Here is a 26,797-nt window from a genome sequence, read left to right as displayed (position 1 = left end):
ATATACACATTGTTTACACTGAGATAATGCAATATATAGACATCTGTAGATCGATGGCACGTAAAGTGGTTATCAACCTATATCTGAGCAAATCCAGTTTGTCTATTGTGTATGTCTTTTTTTCTCTTTGTCCATGTACAGAGTTGTGTGAGTCCAGATTTGACAGCCTGCATACAGTATCTCCTTGAGCAAGGACACCCTTGAAGAAGCAATATCTCCTCACAGTTGGACTGACCTACAAGAGACGCAGGGGTGCTTTAGGAGGGTGGTAGCTTCAGTGTGTCTGTGTGTATATATGTATGTGTGTGTGTGTGTGTGTGTGTGCAGGTGGCAGTGACACAAGGATAACAATAGAAACATGGTATTGTGGAGAGTAATTCAATCCATCTTCACAGTGCTACCTCGCAAAAACACAAAAAATGATACTGATGTGAGGGACATAACATGGCTGGCTGGCTGTAGAGTCATTCTTCAATTCAAACAAATACGTTTTGTTTGATCATTCTTTTCTTTTTTACTGTAGGAAGTAAGTAGCTTAATAACATACAATACAATTCAATGGCTTTCAATTAGTCTGGCTTGAATGAACCCACTGGAATCGCCAGATATAGCTTTTGAGAACTGAGGTATGGTGCTGAGAGGCAGTGTTTGTTAGCAGTAACTAGTTACATGTCATTTAATTACAAAATAAATGTACTAATCTTTAGTACATTTCTGGGCAACACGACTCAGCAAAGCAGCTGGGACAAATCTGGGTGCCACACCATCACCATCAAGAGTAGGATGTCTTACAGGGAGCAGTCCCTACACCCAGACAGGTTCCCTTCACTTGGCAGTATGCGCTCAAAATTTGAATCTTGTTTTTGATAGGTGCTCTTATTTGAATTTGCACCACCGCTGGTCTGCCAATAAAATCCAGTACAGTCGAGTTTGCTGTTCCTTCAACCAGCCGACGCCAAGTCGGTTGGTGTTGTTGTCAGACAACAAAGCCTTTCAGCACAGGAAATTCAAAAATATTTTCCCTCTGAGATCAGAAAATGACTGTAAGATTACTGTAGAGTGTAAAGCGTGTTTACCAGCTGTGAAAAAAGCTGTCAAGATTAGAATAATCTATGTTTTAAGGACTTTGAAGCTTGAGTACCCAATAATCAAATAGAATAGGTTATATTACCTAAATTAAACAATCAAAATGGTCACATTAATTATTTGATATTTAACAGGGTAACTTGTTATCTGTAACCTATTACATTTTAACAGTACCCATTACTGTTAAGAGGGATGAGTGTTCTACAGTCAGTGCTGGAAATGGTCAAACTTCACCATGAAAAACCTCCTTTGAAAGTTTGATAATTTATTATAAAAGAAGTAGTCCTAATGGAAAAAGTTTGAGTGGACGTCTGTAGAATATCCAGAGTACCCAGGACATCTGACATTTGCAAAGTTTTTAAATGTCACTCTTCAGCTCTTTAAACACCATAAATGAAATTGCATTCACTTCCACTCTATTGAAGTTGTGGCAGAAGTTTCATCGGCAGATTGCACTGTCACCTGCTGAAGGTGTACAGGTACATACAACATATATGAAACATATTTATTTCAATAAAATCAGCCCTTTTATTTGCATGAGGACAAAATACACTCACCCGCCACTTAATTAGGTACACTTTGCTAGTACCAGGTTGGACTCCTTTTGCTTCCAGAGCTGCCTTAATTCTTCATGGCATAGATTCGACAAGGTGCTGGAAACATTCCTCAGAGATGTTGGTCCATATTGACATGATAGCATCACACAGTTGCTGCAGATTTGTCGGCTGCACATCCATGATGAGAATCTGTTCCACCACATCCCAAAGGTGCTCTATTGGATTGAGATCTGGTGACTGTGGAGGCCAATGGAGTACAGTGAACTCATTGTCATGTTCAAGAAACCAGTGTGAGATGATCTGAGCTTTGTGACATGGTGCGTTATCCTGCTGGAAGTAGCCATCAGAAGATGGGTACACTGTGGTCATAAAGGGATGGACACAGTCAGCAACAATACTCAGGTAGGCTGTGGTGTTTAAACCATGCTCAGTTGGTACTAAGGGGCCCAAAGTGTGCCAAGAAAATCTCCCCCACACCATTACACCACCACCTCCAGCCTGAACCGTTGATACAAGGCAGGATGGATCCATGCTTTCATGGATCCAAATTCTGACCCTACCATCTGAATGTAGCAGCAGAAATCCAGACTCATCAGACCAGGCAACGTTTTTCCAATCTTCTATTGTCCAGTTTTGGTGAGCCTGTGTGAACTGTAGCCTCAGATTGCTGCTGACAGGAGTGGCACCTGATGTGGTCTTCTTCTGCTGTAGCCCATCTGCTTCAAAGTTCGATGTGTTGGTTCAGAGATTATCTTCTACATACGGGTGTACCTAATAAAGTGGCTTGTGAGTGTATTTTCCATTAAAACTTTACATGTTAAACACACTGATTAAAGTATTTAAAATTTGGTTTCATACAACAACGCATAATAATAGTTAATAATAACTTGATGTGAGCATCACAAAGCCTTAATATCCGTAGTACTCTGGAATCAAAGTGCATCTCACACAAACCCAACACTAATCCTCACAATGTTATTTGTTTTTCCACAGAGATGTTCCCCTCCTCGGCTCACCCTAACCGACCTCTTTAACTTGTGAGAGGGATCAAGATTATAGGCTTGTTTTTTCATTTCCTTGCCGATGGCAGTAAAAAAAAAGTACAGCGTTTTCACAACAAGTCCTCTTTTTAATCATTGTTATACTTCGCTACTAATCAAATAGAGGGCAGACTGGCTGCATTTTAGTGCAGAAAACTTAAACTACATTGTTCTATATATAAATGAAAAATATTCTCCTCCTCCTCCTCAGAAGAGGGGGTGATAAAACACAAGAGTCAACTACTTCCTCCTGCTTGTTCCTGGAGAGATCTCCCATTACTTACCAAGCAATAAAACACTTAGGACTGCAATGCCACAGACATGTACAACACACTTAGGAAGTCCTGAGAGCATCAGCGTACAGAACATAACCACATACACAAATGCAAAGGGGTGGACATACATTTCTTGCATGAAATTTCCATGAGTGGGAGATGTGCAAGTGGGAGAAATTACAGTGTCCATAAGGAAAGCATTTCAAAACACTTACATGCGTGGCTAACCTCTCATCCATTATTTCCTCTTTATCTTTTCCTTGAATTCACTCCCACAGCTGACAATAAAAGGCTGAATAATTTAATAATAAAAGAAAAGCTGGAAACTGTTTCAGGCTTCATCTTTAGTATAGATGCTGATGTAAAACTCATTTTAATAGCACAACAGAAAACAGCACTGCCTTCATTTTCCCAGCTGCACCACTTCCTGGTATCAAAAGATCGACTGAACTACAGAGGAAGCTCTAACCTGAGACCCTGAGCAACAGGGATGTGGTTTTTATTTTTCTGATTGCACTGTAGTAAACAGCACATTTCAAACTGAGCTCAAATTGTACTGTTAAGTCACTGGTACATAACATATAAGTAAAAATGCAGGCAACTGAAGACAATGAAGTGATGGCAAACGTATCACACAAACCAAAAGCGACCGCATTATCCCTCTCGACGCTATCCGCTATCCCATTATCGGCTCTGAGTGTCATGTTCACCTGCTGTGAAAACCAATCCACACCCGCCGTCTCTGCTGTTTGGCCATTATCAACTTCTTGTATTTTGACAAGCTGTGATGAAGCAGAATCTAGTCCTGGGCTCCGCTGACAACTGGCAGCTTCCACACACTGTGAAATCTGTGTGCTATTGCCAAACCACAGTGACCTGCAAGACCAATTATAAGACTTTGATGACAAGACACGACAGCAGAGCCACGTGAATAAATCTATTCAGCTTGTAAGAAACACGCACACTCTAAACACACTTTCTCTCACACAAATCAAATACAAGGACCTTTCAAAATGCTCTGCTTGTCTCTGTTTTGGCCTGTTATCCACTGTAGCATTATCAAACCCTCCAAAATGGAGCTTTTTTGAAAATGCTCTCCACTGTGAATACAACTGCTGGCCACATGTAAAGGGGGAAAGTGGAAATTAAAAAAGTATAATATGATTTCATAACACATGGCATGTACTTCTACACAGTTGCATCTCTAGCCTGTTAACCAAAACAGGTTTTGTTACTAAGCAGCAGCAGGCCAGAAATAATTAGGCTGTATGAGCCAGTAGCATTCATCAAATCACTATTTAATCACTGTTTAATACTCATAAGCCTGTTTCCTCTGTGCAGTACGGTATGGTTCAGTTCAGTTCTGTACACTTGTTTCCACTGTGAAAAGTTGTGGATGGTACCAATGGAACCGTTCTGCACTGTCCCCATTTTTGGTCACCGCTCTATTGGGGTACCTAGCACACAGATCTGGTACTAAAAGGTGGAGCTGTGGACACTGCAGTCTGATTGGTCAGTAGCGGAAGGTCACTCTGCTCAGAGCTGAGCTGTGGCTGATTTTGAGGCTCATGTAACCACTGTTGATACTGTGGAGAGATTTATTACTGTTTCTATAAAATAAAATGTTTTGTTGCCTCTTGCAGCAGCTGGAGTCGGAGAAAAAAAATGACTGTCGCCAACTGTTGGTGACTTTAAAGGTGTAACGTTAACTTGTCATGTGACTCAATGCATGCGGTGACAATGTGAATCAATCAACACACATTAAATTTCACAACTTTGACCATCACTTTAGTAATGAGTGGATCTTCAAGCATTTATATGTATTAATTTCATCTGGATTATGTCCACTGCATATATCCCAATCCTCACTTAAAGAAAAAAAAGTGCTGTGGAGCGTTGTTCCTGTGGGCTACGGCAACACTAAACCCCTGAGCTTGCCTGAGAAGGACTAAGTGCACAGACCCGCTATTTTTAAATATCCCATGGAGAGAGACCCTCACTGCAGCCTGTTTTGTTTTGTTCTGAAAATGTCAGTGTGCAGCCTTGTTCTGTGGACAATAAACGAGGCGCAGACTTCCATCTGTGTCACCAGTAATGAGGAAATACAGCAAGTTGGATGGAGCAGTGAGTGACAACAACCCCCCCATATTTAAGAGTACTGTTTTCAGTTGAAATGCTAGGGTCTAGGTACCATGTCTGAAGGGTACTTTCGGTTCCAAAGGTACTATACTGAAACTGTTTGGTGGAAATAGGGCTTTACAGTCATCTGACAAAGAAAACAGACAGGTATGTCAATGACAACAGCTGTGTTACCTAATCACTTACACTGAAACACAAAATATGTCATCACAGAGAAAATGAAAGGCAACCAATTCTCCCAGCTGAGACCAAATGGAGCAACTAGCCATGTTTGTCATGGCTTTAATTTACTAGTCTTTACTAGACTTGGGGGGAAAAAACAATCAAGATTCAGACATGAACAGGTCAGGGATAAACGTCTATGAATCCATAGAAAAAGGCACTTCTCATAAACACAGATTGTTTCCTTGATCCTTTTTTCTAGGTGAGTTTAGTCTGTACAGTGCAAACAGGAAGTGCTAGTAGTCAGAGCTGCATGACTTTTTATAACGTGGATATGCCGACATGTACACAAACATACTGCAGGAAAAAAACAATGTAGGTTAGTGGTTTTAAGACTGCTACTCGAACATTCAAAGAAGCTTGTCCTCAATAACTTTTAAGCTTTGTCATGTAGTGCAGGATGAAGTTTAACTGACGATGCCCAGGTATTATTTTCACCTATATGTATGACCCTACCTGCCTGGCATTTTGGATGACTTGACAGTGGACAGGAAGATGACAAACTGATGCACACTATTTAAAATACATGCAAAATGATAGCTTATTACATTTTTGTCATTTCTCTCTTTACTTTTTCTTCCCCTCAAACAAACTTCAGATCAACTTTATATCATCTGTGCCTTCTCCCATTACATGCACCACCTCCAATTTATGTATTTATTCATGATCATGCAATATGGCACCATGCGCTATTATGGCACATTTTCCTCTCATTTATTATAGCCGACTGCTCATACCAACTTTATTTTCATCTGGGCCTCCTTCCATCATTCCAGTTTTTAATAAAGAAACTGGCCACACAGCCTTTATTCAGACTCAGTTCAGACTTATTTTTTCTTTTTGGAGTAAATCGTAACACAAAATTAAAATAGATTTTTAGATTTTTGATTTTTTTTTCTGTCAAATAAACAAAATAAACACACACACATTTGCTCTGTTACACCCCTGTTGCTAGACCCTGGAGTATCGACATTGTTTTCTTGTCTGATAACAAACACTAAACCAAATACACGTACCTGCACACACACTCACACACTTAAGGCACGCACACATGATTTCGACCTCTGTTAGGTCACTGCGGGTGGATGAGCCGAAATGAAGCAATCTCACTCTACTCACACTTTATGGGATATCATACTGAGTGTGTCAGTCTGAACATGTTACCTTGATTAACAATCTAAAAATAGCTCTCACACAATGATGAGTGTTATCCTCCCCACACAACACAGAGCAGTTGCTTACCAACAGGAGGCAGGAGTGGCAGAGTGTCTAGATGTGCTGAAAGCAACGTGCCTTGGAGTTTATGAAAAGTGGATAGTTTTAGCTAAACTCATCAGTAGTTATTGCTAAGGTTGAAAACACTAAAAACACAGATGACCCTTTATTCACGTTCTAATCCTTGACTCTTTCTACATTCCTCTGCCCTTGACCTTCTCTGATCTCTCTGTACAGCACGTCCTTTTCTTTAACCTTAATTAATTCATAAGTGGTCTTTGTGAACTAAAGAGTGGAATCACACACCTATAATAACACAAAGCCATTCTTCACTTTCTAGTTTTCATCCTTGGAGATATGTGCGCACAGCAAACTGTGAGTGTCAGAGAATGTACCATTATTAATACATAAATAAGCACCTGACCCAGAGCCATATCAGCTCTATGACTGAAAGATACTCCAGTCAATACTTCCTCAAAGCCAAATAGTTGTCTGTGAAAATATAACACTGATCAACACTGTAGGTTATGCTGTCTAAATAGACCTTGAGCATTTGGTTTAGGTCAGGTCTTCATGTCTTTCTATGTTTTAGGAGCAGATTCATAAAGTCCCAGGATAGCAGCAAATTGTTTTCTCAAGTTTAAGCATTTTAACTGGTACGGACTAGGGATGTAACGATTACCGATATTACGGTAAATCTCGGTTAATTTTTACACGGTAAGAATTACCGTTTATGTTTAAATTAATTGCATTATCGCGGTGGATTATCAGGATATGTAATAACAGCCTCATTCAAGTCTCGCGATGCAGGCGCTGCGCGAATGCGTAGCATGTGTAAACACAAAGAATGAAAACATGGCGGAAGGTGGTGATAGCGGCACTCAGGACATTTTCCCCCCAACTAAACGCACAGAGTCTGAGGTCTGGGCGTACTTTGGGTTTCTGAAGAATGCCGAGGGACAGCTGGTGGAGGACAACTATCTTGTGTGCAGAACATGCAGAAAAAAAGTTGCTGCGAAGGATAACATTACAAATCTGCTGGCTCATCTCCGTGACCATCATCCACAGCTTTACAGCCAATACAAGTTATGCTATGCAACCGTCAGTTATTGTGTGAGGGACTTCGGTTTTACTAAGATTGTCATAATGTGTAACTCTCGACGTATACGGGACATTTGAGCCGTATCTGTCCTCCGAAACAGCTACTAGGTTTTCCGTTTTCGTTTTAGACACTTAGGAGCTAATACTAGCTGAGTAGCTAATAGCCGTATTAGCAGCTATGTGCTAAGTGTTTCAAAATGAAACAGAGCTGTAAACACTGAGCGGAGGCGACAGAATATAAACCGACGTAACGCTAATTGAGATCAACTATGATTGAATCACTATGATTATGGTTATTGTATGGCGAGCTAGAATCGATATAGACGGCCAGTTATGCTTTCTCGACATAAGCTCAAGGAAACAACATAAAACGCAAGAGCCTTAATGGGGGCTCTCGGTTTTATAAGGTTAATTAAATTCACTGCTCACAGTCTTGACCTAACACACACACACACACACACACACACGAGAACATGCACTCCTTTTCTCAAACAGGCACTCCACTCACTCACATGCACACTTCTAATGTGTGAATTATTCTGTGTAATGATGACCATTGCCCTTGGGGTTTTTTTGGTTTCTCCTGCACATTTGTGATCTCTATTCTATACATTGTATGTTTTTTGTTCTACTCTTGCATTGTTTTGTTTTATATATATTTTTCCTCTTGTGCTAATAAATAAATAAATAATATATAAATTGTGTACATATTTTGCTGACTGTTAAAATGCACCAGACAAATAAGCTTTGCTCCTGTAATGTGTTTACGTATTTTGTTCATTTAAAATGAATTTTTCTGTTGCTGTGCCAATCCCTTGCCCCTTTAATGTGAAAGTTTCATTTTAATATAAGATTTTGGTTGTTAACATTTCAGTATGATAAGGAAGTTACAAGATTTAGTGAAGTTATTTCAATGTATCTATTTTTGGACATTTTACAGCGCTTAAAAAAATATCGCAATATTATCGTTTACCGTGATAATTTGGTCACTATAATCGAGATATCAAATTTTCCATATCATTACATCCCTAGTACGGACCAAGCATCAACCTCTGGCACTGAAAAATTAAGCCAATGAGGAGGTGCCAAACACTGCAGTTCCTTGAATGGCCTTTTTTTTTTTTAAAGATTATTTTTATGGGCTTTTTGCCTTTATTGACAGGACAGAAAGTGAAATGGGGAGACAGAAAGAGAGTGGGGACTGACATGCAGCAAAGGGCCGCGAGCCGGATTCAAACCCGCAGCCGCTGCAGCGAGGCGATGCCCCTGTACATGGGGTGCCAGCACTATCCACTACACTACCGACACCCCTTGAATGGCCATTTGAGGGTGGCTCCAGAAGTGAGTCAATCCCCAAAGACTCCAATGTTAAGATGCCCAACTTTACAGCAAAAATAAACATGTTCACAGCCTGGTTAAAAGTGGTTTTGGCCTTTATAGTTAATTTCAACATTTATGACACCCGAACAGGAAGTGAATTTTTATATAACTCATCGATTTGTATTTTATTAAGACTTAAAGTTAAGCATTTTTAAGGGTGGGGGAGTTTGAGTGACAGGCAGGTTACAAGGCATCGCTACAGTCTATGAGTCAGATCCAACCCTCCAAATATGGTCTTTTCTAGCTTCCAAAAATCAAGAGGGCGACGGCCAAAATGCTGAATGTGCAACCCTGTCTCACTCCAAAGTCACTGAAATCTGGCACTTGGGTAGTGACTTGCTCAGTCAGACAGCTGTTCTTTAATGTCAGCATGATATGCCACCGGGTGCCGTTAAAACTATAAGGGGGAAGCACGGCGGGACAAGAATGAAAACAAGGTGGCCAGAGTCCAAGTGGAGCTGGCAGGAGGGGTGGTGGAAGGGGCCAGCAAACACCGACTTTCACCTGGGAAAGCGGTGTAAGCGTTCCGAGAGATTATAAAGTCAAAACCTGGTTTTTATTTTTCCAAAACCCAACCACGTGCTTTTGCAGCCAAAACTTAACCTTGTGCGTTTGTTGTTGAAGGAAAATAACATCACATAGTGCTTTTATTTTGAAAGAGACTGTATGTAAATGATGCATTTCCTGTGAAAATGGAAGTGTATTTTGAAAGACAACAATGCATGTAACAGGCAGAACTTGACACAGTGTTATAGAAAGTCACAACCAACACACCCAGGGTACCTTTCACATCGTATCTGGACGTGGAAAGTCCATGACCAAAAGTCAATGTGTGATGAGGTCGGAGTGAGGATACGTTGGAACTCCAGGCTTTAAAACAGGAGTCCACAAAGCAATGGGTGACATCAAGGTAGCTACGGCCATTATTTTATGATAGCTATGGTGCAGACACATATTTGCATCTTTTTGTGCCACCCCTGATAGTTTGCCCTTATTTAACTTTGTTATGCTTGGTCTTCCATGAGTGAATAATGGCTAATGGCTCTACACATGGTAATTAGCTGGTTCACACTGAAGGTCATCACCTACATTTAGGTTAAATTCAGCGAGTATGACTGGTATTTGTTTCACAATAGCAACTAAGCCCAAACTTTGAGCTGGTGAGTATAAGCACACAACAGCACACAAACAAATATACCAGTGGGGCTAGTGAGCTGTGAGAGGCCTCCCAAAATGGAGGGCCAGCCGATTAACCCACTTCGATTTGTAACTCTGTCTAATCCCCCCGCAGCAACAGGGCCCCGGCCTTGTGTCATTACCAAACAGGCAAAGGGAATGCATAACTGAGAGAGAGAGAGACCAGGGAGTGAAGAGGGAAACAGAGGGATGAGCGAATGTAGCAGAGGAGAGTAACATCAGCTCGACACAGGACAGGTGTGGAAATTATTGCCCTGCAATACGTGAGTGGCACAATGGCAATATGCTGTTAATTCCCCACACTCTGCCCACCGACAAGAAAACAAGATGCTGCTGTTTAACAGTTAGACCTACAGCTGCAGGGAACGGGCTGTTGTCTGATGGCTAAACATCCACCCCATCATTCACTGTCACAGGCAACAGTGAATCAGATGCCTAACTAGTGAGCTTGTTTAACCTGGGGAAATTGATTACACGCCTTCCTTACCCTGACATTTAGAGCTGTGTTATTAATTGTACAATAAGCAATGTCTGTGACATTAATAACGACTTAAGCAGTGCATCTCTGTTGCTTCGTGACAGTGTGTGTGCATATGTGTGTGTAAACTGTCATTGGTGTATGTCACTTCATTTGTTAATGTTAGATATTGTGCCCAAAAGATGTCATTTGAGTCGTATAACAAGAGTCAAAGCAGCAGGAATGTGGAGTCCAGATGATCCTGATCAAACACGTGAAGAATAACTTCACATACAACAAAATGTTTCTGCAGGGTTCTTATCAGGGATTAATGCAGTCTGTTTTAAACATTTTAAAAAGCTTGTTTTGCAAAACCCAACTGAGAAAGCACTTTTTTCTATGTCAAACCTGATTATTCAGTTACATAATTGTTTTGTCCTTCTGGTGATTAAACAGTTTCCTGATAACCCACTCCAAGTTTTCTGACCTTTAGTATTACTGTTTCAAATTTGGATTATCATTAAAATCATGCTTGATTGCTGTGCTTTGAAAAACTTATGGTTAATACTGCCCAGCATCAACCAAAGTTTGCAGCAGTCTCCCAGACGCAGGTGCAGTATACAGCATACAGCATACAGCATGAGTCTGTTCTGTTCCCTTGTTTACAGAGTGGGCGTGCAGCAGGCAAACCCAGTGATGCTGCCGGTCCCCTGTCCTCATCTACAGTGACCCAGTCGCTTAGTCGCACAAAAAAACAACAACAACAACAAGCAAACATGAAATTCTATTAGGAGCTGCACCTCGTCAAAATACATCAAAACCCATATGACTGGACCGTAGCAAGCCAGGCAGGAGTCATGTCACAAACCAGTCACAGCCGACAGATATCTTACCCTTCTTCCCGAAAAAACAGTTTGTGATAAATACAGAATAGTTGATCTTTTTAATGCAGGACTACCCAGAGCTTTGCATCTGTCCCAGAGACTGAAACAGGATTTCAGATAAATAGGGTATACAACGCCGTGCTCTTGAAAGCTGGCACAAAAAATGCACAAGAGTAGCACCCAACACCCAACCTCGCGTTTTCCAGGCGGGTAAAGACACGGCATCTGTACGACCCCTAATTTCCAGGGCTGTTACCTGCAGTTATTCCACAGGCTAGTTAATAACATGTCGGGCAGGAAATCCAAAGTGTGGGATCATTTTGAGAAGGTGAAGGATGAACCCAAGGTGATATGTAAACTCATCTTCATTGGTCGACTACAAACATGACGTATCATCTGAAACATGGAAGTAGCTACATGCCCATTAGCCCACAGCGTCATTAACAGGCGGCTCGCTCAGTGTGTGACGTGCACTTGGAGATAAAATATAGGCCTATATTAATGAAGGTTCATTAGCAGGGTTCAAACTTAACTTTTTGGCTTACTAGCCAAGTGGCTAGTATGCTTTAAAAATCTACTGGCCAGAATTTTTTTTCACTAGCCAAAAATCATTAATAGCATTTTGGTATATTTTCAATGTGTTATTACTAATACACTCGAGCAATTCTCAAATGGGAACGCTTACATTGGTTAACTGGCCTCTTTGTTGTTGTAGGCTCTTAAAATTCCCTCGCTCCGTGTTTCCAACTGTTGCAGCCAGTAAGCACAGACACGCAGTGTGCCGGTGGATCTTATCAGCCTTTAAAGGGCGTGAAAATGGCGGACTGCGGATCTCCAACTACAAGCTCACGTTCTAGCTCCCACTTTGCGGCATGTTGTGGGCTTGAAGATCTTGTTGTACGACAACGGCGCTCAACCAATGACATCACATGACCCGCCCAAACAAAAATAGTGCTGCTAAATTTCTCTGTGATTTTCAATATAAAAGGTGGTGAAATGACTTCCGTGTGTATCAGCAGATAATACTGATAACAATTGCAATTTTGGTCACAATAATCTTGATGAGCAATTTTCATACCATTCTCCACATTGTCATTGTGTCCATGCAGTTACTTTCACAGGAACCCAGCGGCTCTGTGGGGCTATATTTAGGCAAAGTGGTGCTTTAAATGAAATGACAAATAACACCCTATAGATAGTGTTTACCATCTTCACCATGTGAGTAATGTGTGTTATATGTTAACTCTTGCTAATAGGACTAAACACAAAGTTCAACTGAGACCCACTGTCCTTCGTTCTGCAGGTATTTCATCGCACACCAAAGTATAAAACACTCTGAAAATTTGATCTGATGATGGAGATAGATGGAAAGTGAGAGGATCAATAAAGTTATTAGAATTCATCCTGAGGTGACATGAACACTCATTATATTTCCAAACAATCCATCCAGTAGCTGTGGAGATATTTCACTCATAACCGAAGTCGCTGAATACAAAATAATTCAAGTCAGAGGATCACAAATAAATACCTGTAGGTAGACAGATGAAAAGTTGAGGAGGCAAAGCAAACAATGAGCACAATCCTCGGAAATACAACAATGAAAAAGAGATTGTGGCGAGGCTGCAAACTGTGCTGGAACATGGAGGAAAAGTACATTTAAAGAGTATTCACAGAATGAAAACCCAGAGTTTGGGCAACTGCAGACACCTGTTGTACAGACTACTGATGAGATTTAAAGAGATATCCACAGTAAGAACAGAAATAATGGCTGCCTAACGCTTCAGTCACCATTTTCTCAGACATCTTTGTACACACAGCTTATGAGATTTTGACTGCACAAAAACCTGAGGTAATCTTGTCATAGCGACAGCTGCTCCGTCTACCTCTCCTCCCTCCTCCGCCTCTGCTTCCTCTCTCTATTCCCTATTTTATGAATTCTAACCTCTTTCAGATGCGCCTTCCTCACCTACCCACCAACTGTTGCTCTTGAACCAGTCCTGTTAGGCACCTAACTCATTCACCTGCTCCACCCCATCTGTTGTTGGCTGCAGTATATATAAAGGATATCTCTGCCAGATCGTCTATGTTGTCTTGTTGCCTTACTGCTCTGTTTTCTCTGTCTGTACCTGTTTATATATGGCCATCTGCCTGCCGTTTTATTTACCGCCTATAACCCTCAGTATTTTGGATTTGTTTGCCGTATCTGATTGACGTTGTTTCCAACTGTTAGCCTGCCTTTTGAGCAAACAAATACTTAATACATCCAGAATGTGTAATCCATGATTTGTGATCTGGTGTTTAAATTATTTAGTAGTAGTTGTACGCTGATTATATTTGCAGCCCAATTCCAAGAAGATATTCTTCGCATTGCACATTTCTGCAAACCATGAATACATTACATTTGTATTTTTCATATGTAGCATCACATATAGATCAACGTTTCTTAAGCAATGTATAGTATTTGAGCTGATTTTGTCACTGCGAGGTGGTGGTGATGGTGGATGGCAAATGGCATGGCACTTAGGCGAGACGACTGCAAAGCTACGACTGCCAAAAAACACTGGTTGTTTTTTGGCAACCTTTTCCTGCATTTCCCAGCGGTGTTTGTGGAACAGAACCCAGGTGTTTTTCATGAACAGATGGTGCCATTTCCCAGCTTGTTTGAGCCACCTAACCTGGGTGTTTTTCCAACACATTCTGACTTCAATCTTGTCACATATCGACGTTTGGTCTCATGGATATTCCATGTCCAGATACGATGTGAAAGGTACCCTGGGTGTGTTGGTTGTTGAGGTTCTGGGACATCATGTAAAGTTCTGCCTGCTAAATGCATTGTCTTCTTTCAAAATACACTTTCGTTTTCACAGGAAATTTAACATTTACATACAGTCTCTTTCAAAATAAAGACATACATCAGTGCAACAACCCAAATTGACTTTTTTTTCCCTCCAACAACTTACACACATGGTTGGGTCTAGGCAACAAAAACATGTAGTTAGGTTTAGGCAACAAATGCATGTGGTTAGGTTCAGGAAAAAAGAACAGGGTTTGGCTTTACAGTCTTACAGGATGCGAACACCGCTCTCCCAGGTGAAGGTTGGTGTTGGATGGAGCCATCCACCACCCCTACCACCTGCCCTACTCGGACTTTCACTGCCTTAAATTTGTTCTTGTCCTGCCGCATTTCTCCCTGACGACTATAACGGCGACCAGCCATGTATCATGCTGACATCAAAGGACGGCTTTTTTCACCAGTGTCTGACGCCACAAGTCACTGCCCAAGCTCTGGATTTTGACGACTTCGGAGTGAGACCTGGTTGGTTTTTCACCAACTGGTTCCTGCTTTTCCAGTAGTTTCTGTGCCACCAAACGTGGAGGTTTAATCCGAAACATGATCTTTTTCTAACAACGACTGTGTTTTTGTGCCTAAACCTAACCACACTTTCAGCACAGTGTTATTGAGAAACAGAAAGTTTCAGTGTATCCACTACAAAATGATGCACCAATATAATGTACCCATAGCTTGCAGCAATGTACAATGCATGAGGACCGTTTTTTTTTTTTTTTTTGCCATTTATCTTTAAAGACAAGGATAGTGTTAATCAATAGATTTGGTTTTGGTTTAATACAGTGTGTTTTCCTAGTGAATATTTACAGGTCAGTGTGTGTGTGGTCGACTCAAAACTGCCATACTTATATTCAATGAAGAAACATGTCAGCCAGAGTGTTTCATGTATATATGTATTAATGGTTTTTGACCAGCAGCGGAGGTCTTAAGCTCAAAGCAATAAGCTCAAATTGATAAAGCCTCCTACGTTATTGCTCCAGGATATGAACTATAGACAATATTACCAGCAGGCAGCTTTCAGTCCTGCAGAGACTTTGCTTTGATAACAAACCTTTTTAAAGTGAGTCTGACTCACAGCCTGAAAATTCATAATGACATTATATTCTTGTACCTCATTCTTATAAATTCACATTTTTAAATGCTGAACTCACATTCAAGTCACCAGGAAATTGATAAAGTGCTCTGACGTACACACGACAAAATGCCAAGTCTTTTGGCTGCGCCCACACTCAGAGCAATGAATGCTGTTACCTGAACTTATCAGCATTCCGGTGGTGGAGACAGGTGCTCACACTGATCTAATGTGTAAGGTACGGTTCCTCTCATATGAGGGGGAGCTATAAAATGCCACTTTGTTGCTGCTTTTACATATATTTACCCTAGATTCCTCTTGCTTGTTTCTCATCCTCCATTTTGAAAAAACCTCCTCTTGTTTCCTTCCTTATATTAGCATCATGATCCTCACCATCATCACAGCCACCACCTTCATCATCATTTACATTGAGTTAATTGGCTCTGCTAATGAACAAACACCTACCCATATGTTATGTATTGTCACTGATGGCATAAAAATCCTATTTTCAGTATACAAACAACCCACTTAGTGTCTGTCCTTTTGCTGCATTCAAGTGGCACACAGTGTAATCTAAATGGATTACTAAAACTCTGTAGGGAGGCACATGTATCTAAACCTACCCGCATGAATAATGCAAGTTAGAGCATGGGTTGTTTCAGCACTCCACTCACACAATTCATCCACTCCTCCTTCGCTCCCTCCAACATCCCTTGTGACTTTACTCTGCACAAGCTCGCTGTATTTTCTATATTTATATGTAATGTATACAGCTCCTGTGTATGTTGTGTGTTTCTTTTTCTTTTTATGAATCTGTTGATAAGTGTAGCAGGTTGTTGCTAATCTCTTTAGGTAGGTAAAAGGAAGCCAGGTGGAAAAGACATTGCTTGATGAAAGGGCTGTAAAAGAGAAACAAAAAATTACACAGTAAGTGGGCTGAATATATTTTGCCACCTCAGGGGTGCCACGCATCAATGCCTAGTAAATAAAGAACTAAAATAGACAGGCAGAAATATAAATGTTCCCTACAAATGCTAATGGTATAAGTGGACATAATAAACCATCACCTCGATAACTGTTTTCAGACTTGATATTTGTATTACTGACCTCCATGGCAGCTGGAGTTAGAAATACTGCATTGGTTATATCCATGCATTGGACAGTAGGGAGGGAGCATTTGATTACTTTACAGTTAGAAAAAACATTCAGGTTACGACCTTAACCTACTAAATATACTTCTGTATGACATTCATGGTAGAATCACCAAATCATGGGGAAGGTCTTTAAGGGTGCTTTCACACCTGCCCTGTTTGGTTCAGTTCAATCAAACTCAAGTTTGCTTTCCCTCTAAGTGCGGTTTGTTTGGGCAGGTGTGAACACAGCAATCTCACTTGGGTGCGCACCAATACAACTAGACCCAGACCTTCTTGAAGAGGTGGTCTCGTGCCGGTTACAAATGAACTCTGGTGCGGTTCGTTTGTGGTGAGAACGTGTTCTGACCTGGATCTGAAGCAACTGCAGTCACATGACACATTGTTTGCGTTAAACATGAGCATGTTACAGTCCTGGAGGATTATTAATGTGCACCTCCTCCTGTACTGCCTTAATATGCACATTCAGCACATCCAATGCATCAAAACATTGTTTTCTAGTTGGAGCCGCGCCTCGTTTTCAAACTGTATGCTTTGACTAAAATGAACAATGACAGCAATATAGTCCACGATGAGCAGCGCTAAAATCAACCTGCGTAGTTGTCCCTCCATTGTGACATTAGAAAGTGTCACATTTATCTTGCAAGTGTACTCTTCTTCAATGTTTGCTTTACTTTCTGGATTTTTCCCACATGGAAATTCTGACCAATCAAGAGCAGCTTTCTCACACAAGGCATTTGATCTGGTCTGCTTGTAAATGCTGCCGTGAGAACACAAACCAACTCTAGGTAATTATACTTTGTAACAAAATTAGTCCCTGATCTGGACCAAAGCAAGACAACTCTAGGTCTGAAAGCACCTTTAATCTCCAACAATGTGCTTCTATTCACATGACCTATTCAGTATACACAGCAAAACTTGCTAGATATCGGCAGATCACTGACATATTCAGGCTGTTCTCATTCACTGGTTGTACTTACAGCTATAGGAAGGAATGTGCTATAATTCGTATATAACCCATGAAATCATGAGCTAGGAGACTGTGATCACATGACATGCGCTGCACACTATCTTCCACCATGACAGGAGCAAAGGAGGAAGTCAGGTGATGTAGTATAAAGGGCAGCAAAGTCCATTTAGGGATGCAGTTGGGGTGGTGGACGTGTCAAACAAACATAGGACTTTGACCGAGGAGACCTGGGTATTGAGTTATTTAAAGTTACATATGAATCATCACATCCTGTGACATAATTTAACATGACGATGCCTAACCATAATTCTTTCCCTACGTGTAACTATAGGATCACTAATTTGTTAAGATATCAAATGAACCGTGTGCATAACTTTTTGTAACTTCACTATTTCCAAAGCATTCAGGGCGGACTAATTCAGTGTAGAAGAATTCTACATGTTGTGTCTTTAAGTAGTCTGCTTAAAGGCACAGTATGTAAGATTTAGGGGGATTTCATGGCATCTGGCAGTGAGGATTGCAGACCAGCTGAAACTTCTGCCAGTTAGAATTACTTTAGACTTCATTGTTCAGGAAGTTTTTACAGGAAGCTTAATTATCTGCAGGGGTCTCTTCCTCCCCTGAACAAACTTACATGGTGATTTAAACCAGTAAAAACACTGAATTCCGCCATTTGACATTAAATAATCAGTGTTTTTCCGATATTCTTGTCATGGAGGGGCTGCTAATTAGAGTGGCCAGTGCAAAAACATACACACATGGAAATGCAGGAATGCAAAAAGCCCTATCTAGAGCCAGTGTTTGACTTGTCCATATAGAAACATGACACTGCAACATAGACGAGGACCTCCTCCCTCCATAGAAACGGCTTATTCTAAAGTAACAGAAACACATTATTTTCAGGTGATTGTAAATTTAAGAAAACATACTTATGTTATATTCCATTACCGCCAGCATACCTCCCTAAATCCTACACACTGGACCTTTAAAGCTGTTCTACTCAACATTTTTAGCAGTAGATCAAATGACTGCATGTAATGTGAAAGGGGCCGCTTGTAATAATAAACTTATAGAGAACTATCACCCAACTTTGTACTTTCCCTCAGCTAAACAGGGAATTTTAGCATCTTTCAGCTAGTTGTTTTGGTTTTATGGTCGAACTTTACTATGTTGACTACCCTGTTTCCAGCCGAAGCGTGGAGAAAAAGCTTTGACAAACCCACTGGATACCATCAACTCAGCACCGCACTGCAAACAGGCACAGTTAGCGGCTCGCTGGTGAACACAGGGGAGAATTTAGCATCTTAAAAGGATTTAGGACTTGATTAATTCCAAAACAAGCTAAACAAGTGAATAAGCCAGCTGTTTTTTGGCCATATCAACACTGGTAGGTGATGATAGGTTGTGTTTTCCAGTTGTTCTGCTGCTCACATGTGGCCAAAAATAAATAAGCTCATACTGCTTTACGTTTAAAAGTTTCAGCATACGGTAAAAGTGCTCATGCTTGCATCCAGTGCCTCTGAGATTGTGCGATTGTTCTTGTGTAACTCTTAATAATGAGTAATCCCCACTGTTTTACATCCTTGTGACAGCAGAGTTAGTACAGTGATTCTTCCAAGTTGACACTGCTAACAGGACGTTTATGATTAATAAGTCATCTCATCTTAAAAATTATTGTTCAATTGTCTTCTTAATATTTGAATTTTCTATTGTTTTCTTCCCTTGTAACTTTAATTTTCCACGTGCATATATTAAATATGCAATATGCATTAGTGCACCGCGCCATAAGTCATCTGCTATCCTTCAATGTTTCTCAAAAACTATTCAAGCCAATTTTTAATGAAATTGTTTTGGAGCAGGACCTCGGAGATGAGTTGAGGTTGTCTTTTAAGTCAGAGCGATGTATCATCTAACCGGAGCAGTGAAAGTAAATCAATACTGTTAGCATTAGAGCCGTGGCTTTCTTCATACACTATGCTCACTCCAGCTCTCTCCATTACAACACCAAGTCAAATCCTTGCTGAACCCTGGTTGGGTTTGTCTCTGCTCTGTGTATTACGTAATTTTGAACAGCTACTTTCCTGGAGGCTACGTTAACACTCCAGTTTACGATGAAGCATGACCGCAGAATAGCAAGGGATTAGGATTTGAGAATGTGTGTATGTACATGAGAGACAGAGAGAGAACGTACATCCTCACTAGAGACTTTCTAAGTGTATAAGTATGTCCACGGCCGCCCTATATGTTAGCTGGCTTAATATAGACTGTGGATAAGAGAGTCTCTTCAAAGGACCTCAGTAACTAAAACTTTTAATGTAGCAGTTATGAGTGCTGTAATTACCCTTTACAGCCAACTTGAGAGTTTGATTGGTATGATTAACTGTTCCATATTTCCAAAGCAAACTGTATTCTTGTGCTCATGTTTTGTTTGTGGCTTCTATTTGTGCTTCATAATACCCAAACCAACCATCTCCAGCTCTGTGGATTACAATAATATCTTAAACTCTCCAAAATGCTTTATCACCCGTGATTACATCTGGGGACGAAGGTCAATCCCCATTTGCTCATTAGCTTGTTATGAGTTTTAAATATAGTGTGGAGATCATTTTAATGGTTTGACAGTTCATTTCACAATAGGACAGAAAGTTGGAGTGTATTTATTTTTCCCCAAAATTGGGATGCGTTTCAGTCTGTGAATCTTCACACATTGCCTCTACACTCTCATTAGTTACTATGCAACCATCATGGAGCAGGAGTTTGGAGATAATTTGAATACTGACAAAGACTGCAGTCATCAACCCTTGTGCATAATTTTGGTGAAACCCAGCCAGAAAAAAGTGTGTGCGCTGTATCTAAAGTGACACTCGTGTCTCTGTATCCTTTTAAGAATGTAAAATTACATTGAGTTCATCATCTTTACAGATTAATTACATCATTAGTATCATTAAGATTACAATGAGCTGATTAAGATGAGCTTTTCCTCACCATTGCCATTATAAACTGGGCGTTAAATGTTTAAATCTGCGCCTTGAAAATCTATTTAAATCATATTGACTTATCATTTTGGCTGTCTACTGCTCATCAATTTACAATTCTGCCCACATCAGCAAAGGACTATTGAAGTCTGCTGTGAAATAGATCCAGACACAAGTACAGATGCAAAGTTAATATCATTTTAAAGCTTTCAGGTCCGGATGAGATCTTACGTAATACCGCATAAGTGCTTCCCCAATCTTCCTTCCTTTTATTATCGAATAGCAAGGAATGATCCCCTGCCTTTCAGCCAACATCCATTACAGTGTAACCATGTGTATGATATATAGTATACGCCTAGTTTTCAGTGCAATCTTGATGCATTTATAGCAGACATCCCATCAGAGACATCCTCTGCTGAGAGGTGGAAATAACTGGGTGCAAAAATGGGGGGCTCTGAATTTCGCAGTCCTTCTCCAGCAATCAATAAGCTCCTCTTGACCTTTATGTGCATCAATAATGGTATTTCTGCCTTTTGGAAGAGGATAAGAACTTTAGTTCATCCTCAGACAGGAGTATTTCTTCCCCTGTGAAAACTGTTGGCTTAGGATTCAAGTGCTCAGGAGCTCAACCAAAAGCAAATATTGAGACTTAAATGGTAGTGGAAGAAAGTGCACAAAAGAGAATTGCTTGGAGGGAAAAAAAGAGAAAGAAATCAACTTATTTCTCTCGATGCCTACTGTTTATATTCTCCGTTCTTCTTTTGACCGGTGCTTGAATTGAAGCTCGCCGTGCCACTTGCCTCGGGTCAAATGTCTAACATGACATTGGTATTCAGTGTGTATGTCCCTCTCTGTATGTCCACCTCTGAGTCACGCAGAATGAACCCTCAGCAGCACTAGGTACATGACCTTCTCTCCAACACCAGCACCGCTCCTGGCTCTCCACATGGTAACGTGTTAATGTCAGAGCTCTCGCTCCTATCTCTCTCTCTCTCTCTCTCTCTCTCTCTCTCTGTCACATACATACAGAGGTGAAAAATTTGACTCCTAGGTCTTACACGATCATATCCTATCCCTTTTCTCCCTCGAAGGCCTCTCTGACCCTGACACCCAGGAACCAGTGACCTTTCGTGGGTATGTAATGAATGCTTCAGCCTCCTCGTTCCGTGTCTGGCTCCAGGCCTAAGTGACATGTAATGTAGTTTTCTACATGGTATACGACTCAGTAAAGCCAGCTGTTCAGGCCAGTCATTAGTATTATGGACAGGAGGAAGACAATTTTCCAAATTGGGCCCCTCATCGACACCCACTCTCACATTAGTTGGTAACATAGGTTGCTTTGGGTCGTCTAATTTCTAGTTTGCTTAGCTTTTCACTTTTGCCCCGTTCAGCTTCACCTGTCATGCCTGGTGCTTCTTCACACTCTGCTCCTTTCATTTTCTTCTCTCTGTACCCCAGCTTTTATTTTTGCGGCCACTGATTTTTGGTGAGGCATTTTGACTTAGCTAGTTCTGCACATCATTGATAATAATACATTTATTTCTCATGTAAATACATATAACTTGGACTGTCAGTGATATCACTCAGTAGTAAATTGTTGTATTTGCTAACATTTAAGGGTCAACCATAGACTTTTGGTCCCCCTGGGCCTTGGGCCGGGGTCATCTGAAGTAACCTTGAGCAAGATACTGAACCCCAAATTGCTCCTGATGGCTGTTCAATTGATGTGTGAGTATGTTAATAACTGAGTAGCGGGTGGCACCTTGTATGGTAGTCTCGGCCACCAGTGTGTGAATGTGACTGTAGTGTAAAAAACGCTTTGAGTGGTGGGATGATTAGAAAGGCGCTAAACAAGTGCAGTCCATTTAACATTTAACCAAGAAAAGGTAGGATGTTTTTTTTTTTTGGATGAGGCCCTCAACATTTTAAGTCCAGGTTGTGCATTTGGACATCAGGACTGCTTACGTGACAAATTCTGGAGAGGACTCCATGTCCTCTGGGCGACTCACGCTTGAAGGCTTGCAGACTTAGAGGTGAGCTAGAGGCCTGTATTGTTTCTAAAAGGGTTTTCTGCTCTGTGACATTGGTAACAAGGTGCTAAAGCAGATGGTTTAAGACAAACCTCTTTGCACTTCCTTATTTTAATGGCCCCGCTGGAAATATCAAATATATACACTATGATACCCCAAGTTCATGCCTCTGCTTTTAATGTGAGGCCTTCAACAGAGAGCAGTGGTGGGTGATGGAAAGATATATTGCTAATACACACACCAAAGCATGGGTGTCCTGCTCTGCTGTAATGGCTAATAGGACACTGTTGGATACATCCCTCAGTGACATCTCTCCATTATCCTCAACCCTGTTTCTCATCTGCTCTCTAAAGAAAGTACACAGGGTGGTTCTATCCCCGCACCAAAATAAGTGGCAGACAGAGAGCCAGATGGGGGAGAGGAAATGGAAGAAAGGAAAGTGCTTCTACACCAGCTGCTATCCTGAAAAGTGGTTACATTTATAGGAAGGGGAGCAGATCAAAGATGCCGAAACCATTACGCACACATGTGGCCTCTTCTTTTCATGACACTCCAATGGGTCAGGTGGTAATGACTCCCCTTTCACATTAGAGGGTGTTTAGTGGGCCAAAGCTGACAAAGGAATGGGATGATCAAAGACGCTGTGTGGCACTGGCTTTGTGTGTTTGGATGGAGAGTGGGATTTTTTTTTTTGTTTGGCCATGTGTGTGGGTGTGTGTGGATAAGCCCCGGCCCTGACGCACTGCTGGGTGGGAGTAATGAAGCTGGGATACGCTCTGCTTTTTTTTCTGAAAGTTGCAGACCAGAGGAGATGAAAGCAGTGGAGGAAATAGTAAACAAAGCACAACAAACTTTGGCTCATGCTGTAGGACATGTACTGCTATATACCATGTTCTTGCAACACCATGGCTACAAATCTTGCTTGTGCCCTCTTCCCTTTCTCTCTCTATTTCACTCTGCTTCATGCCATCTAGAAACAACCAATACCCCGACTATAAACATGTAATTGTTGCCTGGCACAACTGTTGGGCCATTTAACATGACAAAACTACACTCCATCTTGCTGCACAACATAATACTAACAGTATTTGATTCCTGGTGATACATCCCATGTCCAAACTGTACTTGCAGGTACTCTTTAACATACATGCACAAACATAAGGGTAGCTTTCAAGCTCTCGCATTGTCACACAGGGAAAACATGGCTTTAATTAAGAATTCCAGGCCTCCATATAGAGGGCCCTGCAGCCCTGCATTGTGTATGTAAGCGCCTGCGTGTGTGTGTGTGTGTGGATGTATTTGCCCACGGTTGGTCTTCTGGGTAAATACATGCAAATAGACACAGCATCATCTGTTTCCTCATCTCATCTCTGCACATCAACATAGTCAACAGGAGCACAAAGATAACAACATGAGCAACAGCCTTTGGGGCGCTGCTGCCAAAAATATTCCGGCATGTAATCATTCCCTAACATCACAACATGACTCACATCGCAGCTAGCACCACCAAAACAACGGCAACAGCAGGGCACATCTGGGTAAAGTTGTGCATGGGAATAGTAGAAGTCACAAGAAGACACAATGTCACAGAAAGATGGTAATAGGACAATAAAAATCTCATGCATATTACCATAAATATCAATTTTTTGCTCACCTTGTCAACTGTATCATAAGTGTCAACAGTGACCTTCCATGGTGATAAAATGCAGCCTTGGGTTTTTCCTGTAAACTGAGGTGCAGTTCTCACATCTCATCACTAGGAGGTGCACTTGTATGAAGCAAAACTTAATCTCCACTCCTCATATCCACAGCTCTTAAGTTCCTCCACTGTCACTATGTCTACTTAACCCTTATAAACCAGCAATAACAAACAATCTAACACATTCCTGAAGCATCATAAATGCCAGTGTGAAATATTGCCAGGGTGGAGACAGACATGGGCTCATACAATAACTTCCTGTAAGAAAGTGCTGATTGGATTGAACTCTGATTTCTCCCAAAATATTGATGTGAAGTTAGTGATGCCTGGCTGTGTGCCTGCTCAGCAAATAAGGCAGCAATCAGCTTAAGAGACGAAAACAAATCGACCATCTATGTTTGTCAATCAATCTCCAAAGCCCCAGAGAGGTTGAATTCATGCCACCAACCAACCCCCAAACAAAACCATCATTGCATTTGAGTCCTCAAACCCACAAGTCAATGCGAGTGATCGAGGGGGAAGACAGGGGAAGGTTTCCCCTGTGGTTTGGGAAGGTATTCCCCCTGGTAGGTTTCTGCTCAGCAGGGGATCATTAGTCCGGAGTGGTCACCCATTGTCAAAGTAGAGGTGATAATGGCCTACTTACCATATTGACTTCTGATACCATGTCTATGCTGGCTATGTCTATATTCATCCCCACTCCAACCGGAGGACCTATAGGACAGATCAAAACAACGGTAAGCAACAAACATACTGTACATCAGGTGCAGCCTGTATGAGTCACTGACACATTCTACCAGAGATGCTTGATAAATGTGCGTGATGAAAACACAGATTAACACTTGTGAATTTAGCTGTTGTCAGCCGGATAACAGTTTACAGTGGTTATTTTTGGGATTAGATGCGCTGAGCTGCGGTTCAAAGTGCTGGTAATTCCCCTAAAAGTTGTTGACATGAAACCACCTAGCCCTAAACATGTCTCCGTCGCAGTCAACACCTGGATAAGACCATGGATATAAACACAAATGGGCACCTATTTGTTTAAAATGCCAACAGACGTGCACTGGGAGTTCAGCCACCTTTTTTTTTTACTATAGTAATTGATGATTTAAATAAATGTGCTGGTGTATTGTGTTGTCCACATTCATCTCCAGCCACATCTCTCATGTGTTCTCACATTATATCGCCACTCTGGGTTGTTTTGACACATTATACCTCGGTTGTATCCTGTAACGTGTCCCAGACTGTGGCAGAAGCCGATAAGAAATGTGTCTCTTACTTTCCGAAATTGCAGAGATAATGGAGTCATCGGTGATTATTCAAACACTGTACTATTATACGGGCTGACAAGGCGCAAACTCGGACAGAGTTGGTGATAATACGAGTTCATTTACCTCCGAAATCTGGCCTCAATCGTATATCATAACCTTTCAACAGCCTATCCACCGTTTCTTTAACCAAAGACATATTGCTAGGGTCATTGACACCGGCACTATGGAAGAGAAAGGAGAGAAAAGAGGTGCACAGCAGATTTAAATACGAGACATTCTTGGACCTTAAAGTGTCCAAGTATTTTCCATGCCGTCTGTAACACAGTCACACTTAGAAAAAAATGAGTGGAGCATCCTCCGACCCTCTCACACTTACCTTTGGGCGCACACCGCGGTCACTACGAGAGGGAACAACCAGACGCAAAAGCACCTCATTCTTCTTATTCTCAGCACTGCCATACTTATGTTGTGTGTATTTTTCTTTTAGTGAAGACAGACGAGGTCCAACTTATTCTTGCCAGTGCAGTAATTCCAATGCCGGGCGCATGCGTGTTCCCCACCACAACATCAAGAAGAAGCAGCGCTGCTGCTGCTGATGGTAGTGGCAGATGTAGTACCCAAAGCCACGGAGGAAAAATTTAAAGGAGAACCAAGTTACACAGGGGCACACGGGGGTCTCCCTGGTTTTCGGTGTGACTATCACGGTGACCGTGGCGAGGGAAGTTGGTGGTTCGATTCCACGGGGGCGAGGTGGAGGATGTGGGTGGGGTTGTCTTTCTCCGTTTGCGCTTTAGACAGCCGTCAGCCGACTCATCGAGCTGTCCCTGAGCAAGGCACTTAACCCCGCTGCTCCGGCAGAGCTGCTCGGGGGATCCCAGCGGAAGTCTGGACAAGACAGCTCTTAGTGTAAATGTATGTAACTCAATGAGCGTGAAGCAGAGCAGAGGAGGAGGGAGCGTTCAACTTTCACTGTATGAATCAGTGCGTTTCCAGGCTGACCACCAACCCAAACTTTCACTCTAAAGCGTAATGCATGTGTGAGACAGCAATGAGACCGATTATTAGACTGTTATATTTGCATGTGTTTATGCAAAACACTGATACGGCTGAGTGACATCAGCCTCTTTGTATGGGTGTGAACGTGCACGTGAGGCAGATGAACAAGGGAGATGAAACTGTTCTTGTAACTTGTAGTTTTTATGAGTACTGTCAGGCGGCTCCCACGGGA

The 26,797-nt window shown here is 41.5% G+C and overlaps 1 protein-coding gene across 1 annotated transcript in view; it reads right to left on the bottom strand.

Annotated features, from left to right (window-relative positions):
- LOC125898083 (gamma-aminobutyric acid receptor subunit beta-2) overlaps nucleotides 1-26,459 on the bottom strand; it is an 85,725-nt gene extending 59,266 nt beyond the window's left edge. Inside the window, exons 1-3 of the mRNA XM_049591729.1 lie at nucleotides 25,946-26,459; nucleotides 25,693-25,790; nucleotides 24,945-25,012 (exon numbers count right to left, since the gene is read on the bottom strand). Of these exons, the coding sequence (XP_049447686.1) occupies nucleotides 24,945-25,012; nucleotides 25,693-25,790; nucleotides 25,946-26,028 (249 nt within the window). The 5' untranslated portion in view covers nucleotides 26,029-26,459. The remainder of the gene's footprint in view (nucleotides 1-24,944; nucleotides 25,013-25,692; nucleotides 25,791-25,945) is intronic.
- Nucleotides 26,460-26,797: the final 338 nt, after the last annotated feature.

The sequence above is a fragment of the Epinephelus fuscoguttatus genome, linkage group LG12 (genome assembly GCF_011397635.1).
Source record: "Epinephelus fuscoguttatus linkage group LG12, E.fuscoguttatus.final_Chr_v1".
Taxonomy (NCBI): Eukaryota; Metazoa; Chordata; class Actinopteri; order Perciformes; family Serranidae; genus Epinephelus; species Epinephelus fuscoguttatus.
Note: the sequence above shows the minus strand (reverse complement) of the source record. Positions and strands in the feature narration are given on the sequence as shown.